The 17,071-nt window shown below is 43.8% G+C and overlaps 1 protein-coding gene across 4 annotated transcripts in view; it reads right to left on the bottom strand.

Annotated features, from left to right (window-relative positions):
• The window catches only part of TMTC2 (transmembrane O-mannosyltransferase targeting cadherins 2), a 242,375-nt gene extending 225,674 nt beyond the window's left edge, over window positions 1–16,701 (bottom strand). For 2 of the 4 annotated variants that reach the window (XM_015857482.3, XM_085537860.1), the window contains exon 1: window positions 16,234–16,654. In XM_015857482.3, coding sequence (XP_015712968.2) covers window positions 16,234–16,316 — 83 coding nt within the window. In that variant the 5' untranslated portion in view covers window positions 16,317–16,654. Of the gene's footprint in view, window positions 1–16,233 lie in introns of all 4 variants that reach the window. The other 2 variants (XM_015857488.3, XM_015857506.3) reach the window with 2 other exon arrangements.
• Window positions 16,702–17,071: the final 370 nt, after the last annotated feature.

The following is a 17,071-nucleotide window of genomic DNA, read 5'->3' as shown; positions in this document are numbered from 1 at the left end:
CACTGAATGAGAAGTGAGAAAGTATTTGCCTCAGACACATGCAAACACATCACAACAGCTCCATACCAGTGCAGTACCTCCTACTGCCTTGACACTTCACTTTTTTTGAAGTTGGCCACTACAGATTCCTATTCCCCAACAGCAACTGTAGTGCACAGTCAGCAGTGCTAATATATTCTCCTCCTCCATCCTCCAGAAAAACAGGGAATATCAGTCTACAACCTGGAGACAGGATAAGGAGAGAGAGCAAGGACAAAGAAGAGGTCACAGCCTGAATCTAACCTCACCATGGGGAGACGTTCCTCACGGCACAAGGATTTTCAAGTGCACGGAGAAAAAATATCACCAACAGCATGCCAAAATGAAAGCATTTGAAAATGAATAGCAGCTGTTATTTTTTTAAGACCTCAATGTCTCTGTCTTTATGCAAGTTCATCTTACAACAGAGCTGGCTTCTTTAAAATGAGAAGGTAGAGGCAGTTTTTTAGTATACTCCAGGTAAAATGAGCGAACACGCACAAAGAACACCTGATAACATTATCTGCACATGCACTATTGTGTAATTGTTTCCATAGGCACAAAAGACTGCCAAGCTGCCATAAGACCTTATGATAATTGCCTGGTTGTGTATGTGTTATAAAATATAAATCATGATTCCCTCAAAAAACTGGAAAATTGCACTTATCTAAATCTCACAGAATTAAGGAGGCAGTCATTTAAATTCTATTTGTCACCAAGACATGAAACTGGGCTCTGCAAAGATATTCTACACAAAGAGAGAGACAGAGATCCGTTAATGTATGTGACAGTTGTTTTGCTGTACAAGCAGTTCCAAATCAAATTTGCTAACCAGTGAAACATCTGGAGGGGAAAGCCTCAGATGGTGAGAACAGTCAAAGTTATGATAATGCACACAGTGTTTCTTCACTGAGCGTGATATGAAATTAAGTAGCTGATATACATGATGGCTACAACAGTTGTCATAATTCTCAAACATTGCATACGTAACTCTTATGACTATTATATTGGGTGTGAGGGGTTGTAACTTCTGTCTTGCCACATCCTCCTTCTTAAAGAAAGCTTCTCCCACTACTAAATAGTTATGAATAACAAAACATAACAATGATACGAATTCCTTACGTGCATTTATGCCAAAAAATATAAAATAAAAATATATTACAAGAACAAGCACAGCCCATAAACATTTTCACCGATTCATTATTTAAGACCAACCAAGCGTTTTATGAATTGTAGTTATTTATTATGTTTTATATACTCTGTGCTTGTTTATGCCCAAAAGGTTCGTCCACTTCCTCGCCACAGCTCTCCATCACCCAACAGCAAGGCAGGTCACACTTCAAACTGTGTCACAAGGGCCTTATTCCCGTAGCCTTTCAGGCCCTCTATCCTGCAAACACAGAGCCATATGTTTAACTTTCTGTATACAAGTAGTCTCACTGAACTTATTCATGAAATTCTAGCCTCATTTAAATTGCCACAAGTTTTACCATTGACTCCAGTTGGACCAGACTTCATGTAATGGGACTATTTACATCCAAAAAGCTGAACACATGTCTAAGTGTTTCCAAAAGTAGTCTTCAGGGTAAACCCGAGCCCTACGTTGCTGTTTTATCTCTTACTGACACATAAGACCTACAAAATGATCTGCTTTTATCTTGACCTTTTCTACCTAAGGACGCAGTAAACAGCTCGCCACTAAAACAAGCTATTAAGTCATTTTTCCTCCTTCTTGCAGATTACTTAACAGGCCATTTGTCTTCTCCAATCTGCTAATTTTTACCATCCCAGTAAGCAAGAGATAGTTAGTGCATAGTCATCAAAGCACAAATACTGATTTTGCTTAGCTGGATACTTCACTCGCTCATTTGTAATTTAGAAAAGAATAAATTTCAGGCAGGTACAAGAGACAGAAAAACAGATTAGGTAGCTGCAGTTTTCTTTCCTTAATTACAACAGTAGCAACATTCAACCAATCTAAATTGAATTCAATTAAATCAACGTTTAGTCAGTTCCCGAAGCAGTAGCTGAAATATAATCTCTATACTTGCTTCCTCATTTAGTTTTATTTAGAATGAGTGAAAGGTGACCCATGTACCTAGCTTCTAACCCTCAGCAGAAAAAGAAATAAAAACTGCAAAGTCAACACTGATCCTTTGCTGCAGAAAGCAAAATGGTAGAAATTCCTGCTGAAACTCAGAACGACTACAGAAACAAAGTCTCTTATGACTAGAAAAAAACAACATCCTTTATTTTCAGATTACCATACTGCTTACTATATTTGAGAGCTTAGAAATATCCTAAGGGCATAATTTGATACTAATTTAATCACTCTGTAGGAAGATTCGCTGATTGCAGTCGATCCCTTCGTTTCCTCCATGACCTGCACTGTTGGTGCAGACATAAGATAGCACTGCAAGGATGGAAAATTATGTCTGCTATTATATGTGCAATTAAATATGCATATTAAATGCAACTGTCCTGCTATGCACAGGGCTCTTTTGCATTTTACAAAGCAGAATACAGCATGATAAGTGGTCTGCCTTGAGCAACTTATTCTACAAGTGTGTTCACTTACCCTTGGCAAAGGACTAACTGGCATGATTTCAGATTCATGCTATGAATTATCACAATATCTGCTCTTCCTTAGCAGGACTGTGTTCTGCTACCTCATGCATTTCATATAGGATTCAATGAGAAATGAGAATAGAAAACAAATACTCTCTACTCACTGGTTATCTTTCTAGGCACATAGTACAGTGAATATAAAGTACAACATTGTGCTTTTATATACTCTGTATATATATGTTTCCCTGTGATTTCTTGTCTTAAAAGAGGTATGCAAAATAAAGTGTTCTCAGGGTTGCTCAAGCAAAAACACTCAGCCATCACTCCTGCTGTGCTACACAACGGACAGAAGTCCCTATTGCCTTGCCTGTGCTCAGGCAATCAAGGGCAACTTACACTTCTAAGCGTTATCACTGAAATTATACGAGGCCAGAAGAAAATAAAACTCAAAAAAATGATCTGAATCCCATCCACCATCCATCACATCACTTAGATTTTTCTTAAATATTTATAGAAAGAATAAGACACTTAGTAACAGTGTTTATGCCAGAACTCGGCAAGCTCTTCCACGCTTACATTTACCTGTGTATTAGTTCTTCATTTGCATGCTTTAGAGTCACTTATTCAGAAACAGTTACTGCAACATGTTGGGTTTCAAGCAATGAGAAATTGACTTTAAAACCTTGCGCTGCACAACAAGTTCATACACTTTTTTATGTCATTAACAATTTGCGCAGTGTGAACATAAACAGAAACTCCTCACCTATAATAAGCTACTATACAGAGTCTCAACAAAAATCTACAGTTTTCAGACTGCAAGAATTTCAGAGCAAACCAAGCTCAGAGTCAAGTAGGCACATTTAAATTTCACACAGCATGTGACTTTTGGAAACTGTTCCTAACAGGGTGGTACCTTGCTTCAAGCTACTGTATCAGAGCCTTTCAAGATATACATATCATACTCATCACCTTCAGACCTTTACTATTCAATTTTCATGCTTAGATAAGATTCCTCTAACACTGCCCCCAAGGAGTGCTGAGATCCATAGCAGCATACAGAGCAGAAAACCTTCTCTTGTCCTGCAAAATCAGCAGAATCCCAAACACCTCAGATCAGCAGCTCCAAAACAATGGCTTCCATAAAAGTAATGCCTATTTCAGTATGTTGGCCTACAAAATCGGAGGTATATGTTGGTGGTATGACAGTAGAGGTGGAACCTTCTCACCGTGACAGATAGCAGCAGACAGGCAGCATGACAAGGAAGTGTGGATGAAGCAAAGGCGTCTCACTGAATTCCTCCATGCAGAAAATACTGCACACGTTGACATTAATCAGTGCTTGATGGATGTTTATGGAGACCAAATGGCAGATATGAGCATGGTGAGGTAGTGGGTGGTGCATTTCAGCAGTGGCAAAAGTAGGTGACCTCCGCTGGCGTAAATTTTTATGAGCATGCCATGAAGGTTCTTGTTCATCGTTGGCAAAAATGCATAACAAGTGTCAGTAGCTATGTTGAAAATAGTGTTGTAGCTGAGAATTTGGTCTATAAAATGGCGATATTGTGCTCTTTGTTGTAGTTTCCATGGGAACAAATAGGAGGCGTTACATTTGGAGGAACCTAAGTAGATTAAACACAAATCTTAACATCAGATGGATGAAACACTACAGGTATTCTTATATACCTGTAGTTCATATTTTTTACCATTTTTCTAGAGAAAAATACCACATGTTAATTCCTATTAATATTATACATTAGTGGATTGCACAACTAGGTGAAAGCCAATATTCCTCAGAACTTTTTCCTTAATGGAATCCTTCCCCCAACTCACCAGAGAGTCTGTCCAACTCCAGGATAGTCTTTAACTGCTTTTGGAAGAGACTGCATTTAGTGGTTGAGAAGCGTACATTGAAAAAAGAAAGGAAGAAAGAAAGAAATAGCTGACTGTCCCCTACAGGAGAATTTCCTGCAGAATCTTTCACAGGTTTATCGTACCTCTACAAATCAATTTCATGTGGTTAGAAATATCTACTTTTTTGTTAACATCCTTTCATTATTTTCTTTGTCAAGTGCTAAAAGCAGGCTCTAAATTCCAGAGGACAAACTAACTTCCTGCTGCCTGGACACTTAATCCTTCCTACTTGTTTTAACCCTGTACTAGCCAGTCAGAAACACCACGTATCTAGGGCCATCAAATATCAGGGTAATTTGGGATTCAGTTTTGAACTGATGCAAACCAACTCATTCAACACGAATGAAAAAAGAGTTAGAGTCACATAAAAAGATAAGAGAATAAAATCTTTGGTAAAATCCTACAGCACAACATACTCAGAGGAAAGGGAGACTGCATCCAATCTGTCCTGACTAAATAGAACCCACAGACCTAGCAACTCTATGGAAAAAAAAGAACTTCCAATAAGCTTCCATTCTTTAAGCTGAATCATCCTTTTGAAACAGCCAGATGCCCACAACCAGATGCCCTTATCATGCTGAGCCAACCAGTGTCGTATGTATATTAAAGATGCCACTTTGGCTGCCAAGAGCCTGTAATCACATAAGGGGCAAAAATAGGGAGAGAGGAAACGGTAAAAGATGAAACGTCTTTCACAGTAGCTCAGGGTACATCCAGACATGCAACTCCAAGCTTCTTGGGGTGGGCATGGCTTTCACACTGGGTAGCACCTGCCAGCAGCTCTCCAATAGCCCCATAACCACGCTCAGGGTGCTGCAAGCTACCTCACACCACAGCTCTGGTGCAGGGATGACCTCAGCTATCATTGCAGAGCTCAGGCAGTGCACAAGGGAGGTTGTCAGTGAAGAGCAGCCTGAAGGGATCTCACATGGGGTCTGTTTAACACAAGGCCAGCAACACAAGGAGCCATCTACTTTCTGGCCTTTCCCCATAGTTAAGTCCTTCACCTTCTAAATAAAAGTGCATCCTGAGAATTCTTCAGAAGCACAGTGTTTATTAAAGAGAAATACTACAGTTTTTAACAACTCACATAAAGAAATGAGTAATGTACTGTGAAATGGAGTAGAACACACAGCTAAGTCATCTTATATAAAATACAACACTTACTGAAGTACACTGGTGTTAAAGAGGAAAGACTTGCTTGCATTACCAAAACAAGCTACTACACACAAAAAAATGCAGTGTTATTTGATTAAATTTTTCATAATTTACTTTGTATTTTTTCTCTCTGCAAGCTTTATTTATATAGCCATGGGGCATTTAAATTATTGTTTTGGCACTGGAACCCTAACTTAGATCAAAAGGCCTTTAGAAAGGCCCAGTTTTCTTCTGCTTTAATTATAGAAATGCAAACGATCAGAAGTTTAATTACAAATAACTAATTAGAGAATGAAGTCTTTCTTCTGCAACTAGCTCTGCTTTTGCAAGACCAATCTTCCTTTCTTCCTGAAAAATAAATAAATAAATAATCTTAGAAAGTTTCTTCAAGTAGAACTGTTTCTTCAAGCAACTGTTTAGAAAAAAACAAGAACATAAACTCATACACTCAAGCTCCACGGAATTTACTACTTCCTATTACAATCTGGTTGTTTGGTTGGTTTTTTTTCAGCAAGGAAATAGACAAATAGATGTCTGCCATTCTCAGAAGTGTCTACCCCTCTTCAGTATGAGATTTGCTGGGAAGGGATCTGAAAGGTGAAAGACAGGATGTCAGAAGGAGAACAGTCTTGCTAGAGACCCACAAACCTAACTTCCACACGGAGCTTCTCATCTGATTTCAGTCTGTTGCACAGGATGAATCCCTGATGAAATTCTGAGATCAACAAGGAAAGCCAGACAACTACTGTCTTAATTTAAGGCAAATATATATATATATCTTATTGTAGTGGTATCTAGAGGACTGACAACTCACAAAATAAGGCTTCTTAAGATACTGTGCCATTTATGAGCCTATGCCTCACACTTGAGCCTAATTACCTCTTCATCTTTTTATTGGGAAAAAATTAATAATAAAAAAAATAATAATAATAAAAACAACCAACCAGCACTACAGCCCCACTAAGCAGTCAAATCAAATAAGGACAGCATGAAGTGCAAGTGAACGCATGATTGCACCTTCATGTTCCTATAATTGATGGAAATGAGAGGATATCGCACGGCACAGTACTCCTTCAAATATTTTTATTTGGAAACAAAAAGAGTGTTTTTGTTGTTGTTTTGGATGATTTTTTGTGGTTTTGTTTTGTTTTGTTTTTAAAGAGTATAAAGAATGGAAAAGAGTACACAGCAGAAGGCTCACAGCCTACAGAACAACCACCACAAGTGCACACAGTCCCAATGAAGCCAGCACAGGCTCCTTCAAATTTAATCAAGGAAATCCCGATTGTTATATGGGTTAGGAAAGTTACTCTAATGGCTGTAGAGATAACGGCAAGCATCTCACTTGAATTTCTAGCTAGACCTAAACCCCTTGTCAAACTAGTAGAGTACAAGTCCACAGGAACAAGAGAGCCAGAGGTAACTGATCCGGACCCATGAATGTGATGATACTGCAAAACGGGGTCAAGAACATTTGGGTTATCACAGTGCTAGAATATGGCTAAAATCACGAACAGACACAGAATGAGAAAGGAAGTGACAGAGAACTAAACACCCGGTAAAGACATATACATTGTGTGCTTTAAAAGGCAAACTTTAAGCGTATTGGTTAATATACCACTGTGCTCTGCAGCTGGTGAGATCCTCCTGTGCCTTCTTACAAGTCCACTCAAAAAAAAAACAACAAAACAAAACAAAAAAAAACACCTGTATAAGATGGGACCAAACTATACAGAGACACAAAAAAACTCTAAAAATTCCCAGAAGAGACTTATTTTTATTTTTTTTTTGGAAGTAGCACTTTAAGATCTCATGTTGGGTTACTGGAACAAATTAGTCATTTGAAGAAAAAAACATGCTGGATTAAGCAGTTCTAACTCTGGTCCAAGATGCTGACCTATTACTTCACAATTCGGTGAACTGAATCCTACATTGCAAAGTGACCACTATTTCAAAGCATACCATCTCTGTCTACCATCTGGAGGCCACATTAGCCCTCCTATCTCTACACACTGATGCTTGCCTTTTCATGACAACTCTCATTTCTTCTACTACTGCAATCTAGATGAAGCCATAATAAACAAACTCATCAACAAAACCAAATCAAGTTCAGTGCTAGCAGGGTAGCTTTCAGAATTGGATTTTCTTTTTAACTGTGATATTCCGCAACACAGGGCCTCTCTGAATCCTATGTACAGATAGGTATATTTTCTTGGTACCAGCGCTAATCCTCAAAGATCTTCATAACAGGCAACATTTCCCCATGGAGTAACCACATTACCTTAAACCCACCGAAAACATTATCTTAAGAGGATAATTTTAAGAGGAAGAGCATTCCTTAGTGCTTTAGTCAAACATTGTTGTGGGTTTTTTTTTATATATCAAATAATCATTATCGGCTTCTGTAACTTACCAGGTAAAACCTCATGGCTATTTTAAACAATATCAACTGAGAAACATCACTGCATAAAAGTCAGAGGCTAGATGCCATAATAGCACCACTGATGAATTACAGTGTTGGAAGCTTACGTACACAGCAGCTCATCACTGCTTCTAGAGGAAGGCACCTAAGTCACAGAGAGCCATCCAACTCAGGACTCAGCTTTCCTTTTATCAGAGGGACAGAAAATCCTGAGAATAGCAATAAAAAACAAAGTTATGCTTACTGAGGGCAGGTGACCATACAAACAAAAAAGCTAAGGACAGGAATCAAATCCTGTCTCCAAATTGGGACTGCAAACACTTGTGGTATATCTATCTTTCATTTAGGAATTTGAGAGGGTTCCAGACTGGTCTCCCACGAGAGGGATGTCCTAAGCACAGGATGCGGGCTGTTCTGCAGTAAGGATGCTCAGTGTCTTGGAGAAAGGCATGCTGAAGCATGGCTCCTCTGCCCAGGGCCAATTATTAATCGTTTCATCTAAAAAGTCAGGGAGTGGAAAGGGAAGACAGAACAAAGATCTAGAAGCAGTTTAAGCTGATGCTGAGTGGGTTTGTTTCCATGACAATTTTGGTCACTGAATTGTGACCCCATTTTAAGCATTCAAGTCCTTTTTTAGGATTTAAGTATGCAAATTAACAAGTTGCATGAAAATAACATCCAGACACTGGCAGAGACTTTACAGCGATAGTTCTGCTACCAATTACCGCCTTGTTCCTCTGAACTAATACCAGACTGACTAAAGCAGATAGGAGTTAAAATCACATAACCCTCTCATTAGCAAAATAGCCTAGAGTAACACTAAGCTGAGAAAAATCCACCCTGGAAACAGGATGTTGAAAAAGCTGTCCTCACTTGAAACATGGGTCAGAGGTCAGGGAGGGGTTTTCTGGTCTACTGACAGGTCCGTGAGTAATAGGGGATGCCAGTGGCCCATCCAGTTGCCTAGCAGTGCTGGTCTGCACCATCATATGGAAAATCCACTTTCCCTCACCTGTAAAACTGTGGCCTGGACTGAGCTGGGCAGAGAGAGTGCTCACAGCCAGCAGAGACTGACCAATAAATTCAGCAGCCCTTCTGGAAGACTTCAAATAGAAGTCTGTCCAGCTCTCTGGTGGAGGACAGATGCTTGAAAACACCTGGTGTCAAGTTTTAAGCATAAAACAGAATCCCGCTATTCCATTTACTTTGTGGACTGCACATACCCCTGCACACTCTTTGAGAGATTACACTGATTTTGTAACACGTTTTGCAGCAATTAAAAAGATGAGAAGAAGGAAAGACGGTATGTGATGACAATAATTGAGCATTATTGTTTACCTCCAACTGAAACCTCCTACTATTCCTGAAAAAAAAAAAAGCCCTCATAAAGCCATCAGAAAATGAATGCTAACAGCAATTCACAGCGTCCTGGTGTGGTGGTTTCACACCAGTGGGCAGCTCAGCATTACCACATGGATCTCTCACTCCCCCTCCTCAATAGAATAGGTGGATAAAACAAGATTAAATAGGGCTTAAGGATCAAGATAACAACAGGGAAATGACTCTCTAATTACCAACATGGGCAAAACAAAAACAAACTCAGTACAGGGTTATTAATATAATTTACTATCTATTGATAACTGATTAGAGTAGAGAGAACTAGAAGGAAACCAAAAGACACTCCCCTGTCATCCTCCTTCTGCTCCCTTCACATAAGAAGCACAGGGGAAGAAGAATTTCAGTCAGTTTATATTGCTTCATCTCCGCTTCTCCTTCATGGTCACTCTACCCCTGCTCCACATGGGGTCTCTCCCACAAGATGCCATCCTTCCTGAACTGACCTTGCCTGGGTTTCCTACAGACTGTAGCTCTCCAAGCACTGCTCCAACATAGGTCTTTATCACAGGGGTCACCCTTGAAGTACTGTCCCGCATGGGTGGCAGCTCCCCCAGCCCTCCTGCCCCACCACAGCATCCTCCCCATGGGCTGCAGCTTCTACCCAGGGTGCTCCTGTAGAGGCTTCCAATGGTTGCACACAGAGATCTGCTCTGCGTGGTGCACATAGACTGCAGGGGGACAGCCTGCTTCACCACGGGCCTCTTCTGGGCTGCAGGAAGCATGCCTGGAGCACCTCCTGCCCTGACTTCAGTGGCTGCAGGGCTGTGTCTCCCAGCTGCTGTTTTTCCCTTTCTTAGATCAGCTCTCCCAGGGCACACCCAGCTCATCTCTGCCCAGCGGTGGGGCCCTTCTGGAGCAACTGGAGCTGGTTCTAATCTGACATGGAACAGCTGCTAGACTCACCTCACAGAAGCCACCACTGCAGCACCCCCACTACTAACATCTTAAACCCCAATATGCCCAGAGAACACAAGGATTAATATTTAAGGACATCACTTCTACTTTTTCTCCCTCACGAAGCTTAGGGCCAGGGATTGCTCAAATGGCAGTGCATCAGAGCATAATGGCCAGCGATCCCTCTCCAAAGGGCGCTGGATGAACAAGTCTCATCGGCCTCAAACTGTTAGCTTTACTGGTTTTCTTCTTCTACAAAGTGAAATAGAGTTTGACAGATACTTGATCTTTAACTGACATCCCAGCCATCCAGCAGATTTGTTTCGAAACAAGTGGTCAAATAAGTAACAGCAGCACTGTGTTATGCCCCAGCAGAAAGCAGAGCCTAAGGGAACACTGCTGCCTTTTGCAGATGACCATTACGTGACATCCACAGGTCTGCAAGGTATTTTGACTGTCCTGAAGTTAACAAACTGAGCAGTAGAGTCAAGATGTTAAATAACACCCGGGGTGTGATTCCAAAAAACATCTCCTGTGGCACTTCAAGTTTCACTCAGCAATAGGAATTCGACTTCTGGAGTTCAGTAGAGCACGACACAAGGAAGTGAACTGCAGGATATGCACCCTCCCCTGCTTACTTGGGAGGGCCTGCCTGTACAAGTCATAACTTGAATTTCTCAGGTCTAGAAGACTATCCTGAGGCTACTGGTACATGACTTAAGAACCAGATCTGGAAGTGAAATGAAATCCCACGGTCATCCTGATTTAACCAACCCTCCCACACAACAAGCGCCCCAACTGAAGGTAGGTAAGGAGAGTTTATGCGACCACATGCCCCAAGCAGGAAAACACAGGAGTTCAAGAGCTGCCAAATGTCAAAGACCAGCAAAAAGCATCTGCAACCATGAGAAATTTAACAAAGAGACTGCCCTGGGAGCCAAAGCATCAGAGAAGAAAGGACTTTTGGCCTAAGATTCAAACTCCAGGTAAAACATTTCCATCTTTCAGTCAACATTTCTGACAAAAATTAGTGAAGACTGTTTAAAAAAGGCAGTTGATCCAAGTCAAGCCTGCAAAGTAATTCAAAGATAAAATCCAACTGTAAACATTGGCCCAAATAACAGATTCAATTCTTACATAAATAACAATGAGAACAAGCATCTCTCTCTTCAGATTTAGTCTGTTTCTCCAACTGTATGTTTGGAGCAACTTTCACCACAGGTTGCCAGCGGGCCTTGCATCTACAGCTTCAGCATCAAACACTTCAGCTAAAGAAAGAAATTCCACAAACAAACAGCAAAGCCTGCTTCAGTCAGCTTCACTAGAAAAAAAAAATCCTTAGCAGCCAACAAGGAAAAGGCAAACTTCCAGATGAGGGAGGCAAAGTAGATCTAGTTCAGCATTCCTGCAGCTATCAGATGGTTAACAAATTGAGATGAGAGACTTCTGCGCAACTTTCACTCTGGCAAACTTAAAGGGATTCAGAAGCGCAGCTGGAATACATATGGGAGATGCAGGAGAAAGTGGATCATTTGAATTTGTAACTCCATTGTGCGCTGGAAGAACTTCCTGCAGATGAGCTACATCCCGCCAGTGACTCAGGGAGACTCTCCATCTGCTAACAGTCATGAATTTATTCTGTGAACCACCTACCAAAAGCAGCACAGTTTATCTAAGTGCTATGTAACAGAAATCTTCAAATGAAGCCTGTGGGGACAATTTCTTTTTTGCTTCCAAATACCTCTATACTAGAGCATCTTTAATGCAGGAAAGAAAAGAACACAGAACACCACATTATCTTGATGAAACAGATTTTATGTTTTGATCAAAGCGTTTTATTCAGCACAAATTTTTATGCACAAATGATTTTAAAGTTATAGGTCAAATATATTTTAAAATGATGTTCAGCATTGAAAATAGAACAGACATCATAGCAATGGAACATTATTAAGCCAGATTCACCCTGCCAGGCAGGCTGGCTTGCTTGGTTGATCCTCAAATATAGTACTTGAAAACTACGCTGCCTCGGTTACTCAGGCATCCTCTCTGGATTACATTTTTCCTTATCAGCAAACACAAGGGCATGCTCCATTTACAAAATATCCTTGTGGTCATTTGAAATTAGCACGTTTAAGACACAGAAGCAGGGACAAAGGGAAAACACTACAGATAAAGCGTGAATGTCCCCCTTCTTCAGTTTTTCCCCGCAGCTGGCCTCACTATTGGAACTGAAAAGACTGCAGCCACCTGAGAACTGGATCTGCTGAAGGCTGTTGGAGAGGTGCACTTGGAGCTGAGAAACAGAATAGATGACAAAAAGGAGCCATAAAAATCACAGATGTAAATTAATAATCAAATATACACATTCAACAAGGAGACAGATGGCAAGCAATTTTCCCCAGTGTACTTACACTTGTTCTTCTAGTGCCCGTATTTGGGTCACTTGCTAGATTAATTCTCACGGGCAGACCCAACAGAGGTACCGTGCTATGGGCACGGCCTCAGACTATTTCCAAATCATGTAAAACTGACACTACACCACAAAGGCATTCATTATGATTTCTTCGATGCAGCTTGTAATTCTGCAGCTTTGGAACAAAGCAGTTTGACTCCGTTTCTCCCAACCAGCAAGGCTGCCCCATTCAGGCCCATTAAACACAACGCAGCACAAGCCACGGTGATCTGGCCAGCATCCTTCAGAGAGCCAGAATTCTGGCAAAACTGGTGCTCCAGAAAATACACGCAATGGGCACAGAGAAGATGCATCAGTTAAAGATCCCTCCTAGTGGCTCCCTCAAACCATGTCTTCCTTCTGACATTTGAGAGGACAAAGGAAGCTACTCAGTGGATGAGTAGCTTCAGACACGCACCACAGCAGCATATGACCCCAGGACACTCAGAGCACTAAATCTTCCACACCCCAGCGACAGGCTGACAGGGATCTGTCGTACTTAACGCAGGTCGTGTGAGGGGCCCACAGCTCAGATTGCCTGCTTGGGGTGGGCTCAAGTGGCAAGGAAAAATAAAAATGCCAGGTTGTTATCCTCACTGCAGCCATAGGTTTCCCTCCTGTGATGCAGGTAGATCTTAGCCTGAAACAAGGGCTGTATGTGCAGCGACTGGAGATTAGCCCCCTCTTAATCTGGCAAGGAGCTGGATTTAACACAGTCCAATATGTTAGATCTTCAATACATTCACTGGAATAAAAATAGCATTTCTTCCTACCTCTTCTTACTGCTTCCGAAATGATTTTGCATTTGCTCAACAATAAGTAAATGTTTATTAGCATGCAACTTGAGCTCATGATGGCATTAGACATGAACCCACCCCTCACCCATTTGTCACTTCTTACAGGTTAATTTGTGCCATACCCATTTTAAAGTTAAAAACAAAAGCAAAAAGAGAATAAGAAGTGCATTCATTTGTTCCAAAAATGAACAGGATTATTACTGATCTCCTCCCCAGTAATCTACACATTTTTCTAGAGAATATCACAGCTGCCTGTGAAAATTACAGCAGTAGGGAACAGGGTGACAAAAGCTCGTTTCCAAGATACACAGAGAAAACAACAGTGACTCCTCTTTGCGCTGGGCTCTCAGGTTTAGAAGCTGTCACTTCCATTCACACTAATCAATAAGCCAATCGATCTAAGAGATCACATTTGCACTGATTATGCGCATGTCACGTTATCCAGCATGAAAGCAGCAGTGAGTTAGGCAGACTCCAGATGAAAAGTGAGAACAAATACTTTTTAAATTCATTCAATTTCAGTTTCATAGGGTGAAGGGTAGGAAACAAAATATTGAATTCTTTGATACAAAGTCATAAACCTCAGAGTACAAGTAAGCTTGTTATATCACTGCCCATACAGGCTTTGGTTTGGTGCAGTGCAGCCGCTAAAATATTAAGTTTTACCATTGGGAAATTGATTTTGTTCTAAGAAGTTTTTATGACGCCACTTAATCTTAACCAGCCTACATAAAAACACACAGAAAGCAATTACAGACACCCTTTATAAAGTAAGCTTGATCACTATATTAAAAAAATAAAATAAAAAACAACAGTCTGATCTAATTTCAATACACTTGGCAAAGGAGGAAGAAAAAGGTAAAGCAATATGCTACCCTCCTGAAATCAAGATTGCAGGCTCCCAGCGTAAAGGCACAATCTTGATTCACTTAAAGTTAGTAGTATGATCCATCTCCCACATGGGGGGCCATGTCCTGCAGCTCCAGCATCAACCTCCTCTCCTCTGTTATGTTTCAAGTAGGCTCCTGCAGGGCAGCAAGATCCTGTGATTATCGTTATGGGAATCCTTCAGGTCTGAGAGCCAGTTGCTGCAATTCCTAGCCTTACAATTACCAGCAAGCAACAACCTTCCTGCCTTTCCCTTCCAGGGCTGCAGTTGAAAGGCATCCTAACTCGATGACCCTGCATTGGGGACTGTCACTAACTGGCTTTTAGAGCACTCTAGTGAATACCTAAACCTTAGCTGAAATGATGAGAGGCGCTCTTTAGTTACAAGGCAAACATATCTGCATAGCTTTGTTTCACAACACCTTTTAAATAGTGTGGGACTAACATTATGAAGACAGCATGAAACTATCTTTTCTACCCTTTCCAATACCCCTGTTTCCTAACTGTGTTAAAGCACACCCCGGCAAGAGCAAGAGTAACCTTGACCTCCGCATCAATACTATCAGGCAACACTTCAAATTACTTTCTACCCCAAGCCAAATTGAACTGGCCTGCAGGACAGGCTGACAGGCACGTCCTTAAACAACCCAGTTCTGCCCAAATACTGCAACATACGCTGCTTAGGGTTACACAAATACTCCTCAACTCCTGCAGCTCTCAGCTATAACAAGCGGGTTGAAAGTAGTGTCAGTGTGTCAGAATACTGCTTGCTATTGGTTCAACTCAGACCCTGCCTAGCAGAATAACGGCTGTTTACTTTTTTCCCTTCTTTTACTGTTCGTGTATTACGTCTTCAGATGTTAAAACAGGCTTAAAAAATAAACCCCTCTCCGTAACCGGAAAGCTCACACAAACACCAGAAAGAAGTAATCGCTCCACAGGACTTCGTGTCAGCGACGCCAAGGACCGAAGCTAGAGCTGCCCTGCTCCGAGGGGGACGCGGCTCCCAGCCCGGCACGCCCCGCAGCTCCGCTTTCACGCTCGTAGCCCTGAGGATGTTGCGGGAACGGTGGAGCTCCTCCCGACGCGGCAGGTGCATCGCCGGCAGCGGCTCGAGGGAGGCGGCCCCGGCTCAGCGCACCGACCGAGCGCTGCCCCGTCCCACCCCGCGGGGCGGTTCGCCCCACCCGGAGGCACCGTGCCCGCCCGCTTCCCCCCGCAGGGCGCTGCGAGACACCCACAGCAGCCCGCACCGCGGGACCCCCGCCGGGCGGAGCGGAGGAGAAGGGCCGCCGAGAAGCTGTCAAAGTAAATCCCGGCTCGCTTCTCGGATGGTTTAATTCCAACGGCGCATGAAGCACCCCAGGACGGTTCATAAGTTTAGCCAGGCGTGCTGTTCTCCCTAATACATTTTAATTACGCATCCGTTCTAACTGCAATCACATCAAGTCAGCGGAAAAGGCACCAATCGGGATGGCCGGCGGCCAGCTCCGCCCGGCTCTCGGAGGATCGGCACCCCGTGCCCCGCCGACACCCCGCTCCCGGCCCGGGACGGCCGAAGTCACGGCAGCGCCCGCCAGAAGGGCAGGCTGGCAGCGAGCTGTCACGGCCCCGTCAACGTCCCCGCCGCCGGCACCGGCGCTCCGGGCTCCCCGTTCCCTCGTCCCCCAGCCGTCCGGCCCGGCCCCGCCGCCGGCAGGTGTGCAGCCTCCCCCCGCCCGCCGTACCTGTCATCGTAGCAGAAGTCGGCTCCCAGCGTGTTGAGGTACAGGGCGAGCCCCAGGGCGCTGCTCACCAACTCCGCGCTCATCTCTCCGCCCGCCGCCGCGCTCGCACCGGGTCAGCTCCCCGGCCCGGCCTCCCGCGCCAGCCCCGAGGCGGCCGCCCTGCCGCCGCCGTCCGCCCCCTGGCTCCGAGGGCGCCGCTCCGCGCTCCGCCGGCGGCCGCAGCCTGACGGTGTCCCCCGCTTCTCCGCCGCCCCTAACCCATGGCAGCGGGGCGAGCAGAAGCGACAGCGCGGCTGAGCGGGGCGCAGCGGTGGCGGTGCCGCCTTCCTCCCGCAGCTCCCGGACGCTCCCGCTACCGGTGCCTCTGCCACCGCCACGCCGCCCGGTCCCGGCCCGCGCCCCCTTCGCTGCCGAGCCGGGCGCCGCCGCCGAGGCTCTGGGAGCGCCCGCGTGGGGCGCCCCGGGCTCCCACCGCGCCTGCGTGCCGGACCGCCCCGCGCCCGCCCCTCCGTGCCGCCCGCCCCGCCCCGCGCCCCGCCCGCACCCCGGGCGGCTCCGCTCCGACACCAGCCCGTGATCCGGCTCCTGCACAGGCGGAGTGCGGTGGATCGCTGCCGGGGCTGCTGCTCGCCCCGATGCTGCCGCCAACCTCGAAATCTTTTTCTCTCTCCTTTTTCTTGCTTTCTTTCTGTTCTTCATGTCCTTTGTGTCTTTTTTTTCTTCTCTGTTGTTTTTTTTTTTTTCTTGTTTATCCCATCTTTCATTAACTTTTTTTTTTTCTGCTCCCACTTTTTCCTTCTTTTTACACCCCCTCAATCCAGGTCAGCTGCAGACTCGA

The sequence above is a fragment of the Coturnix japonica genome, chromosome 1 (genome assembly GCF_054131305.1).
Source record: "Coturnix japonica strain WE chromosome 1, WE-NBRP24, whole genome shotgun sequence".
NCBI lineage: Eukaryota > Metazoa > Chordata > Aves > Galliformes > Phasianidae > Coturnix > Coturnix japonica.
The sequence above is the reverse complement of the archived record's forward strand: the minus strand, read 5'-3'. Positions and strand labels throughout refer to the sequence as shown.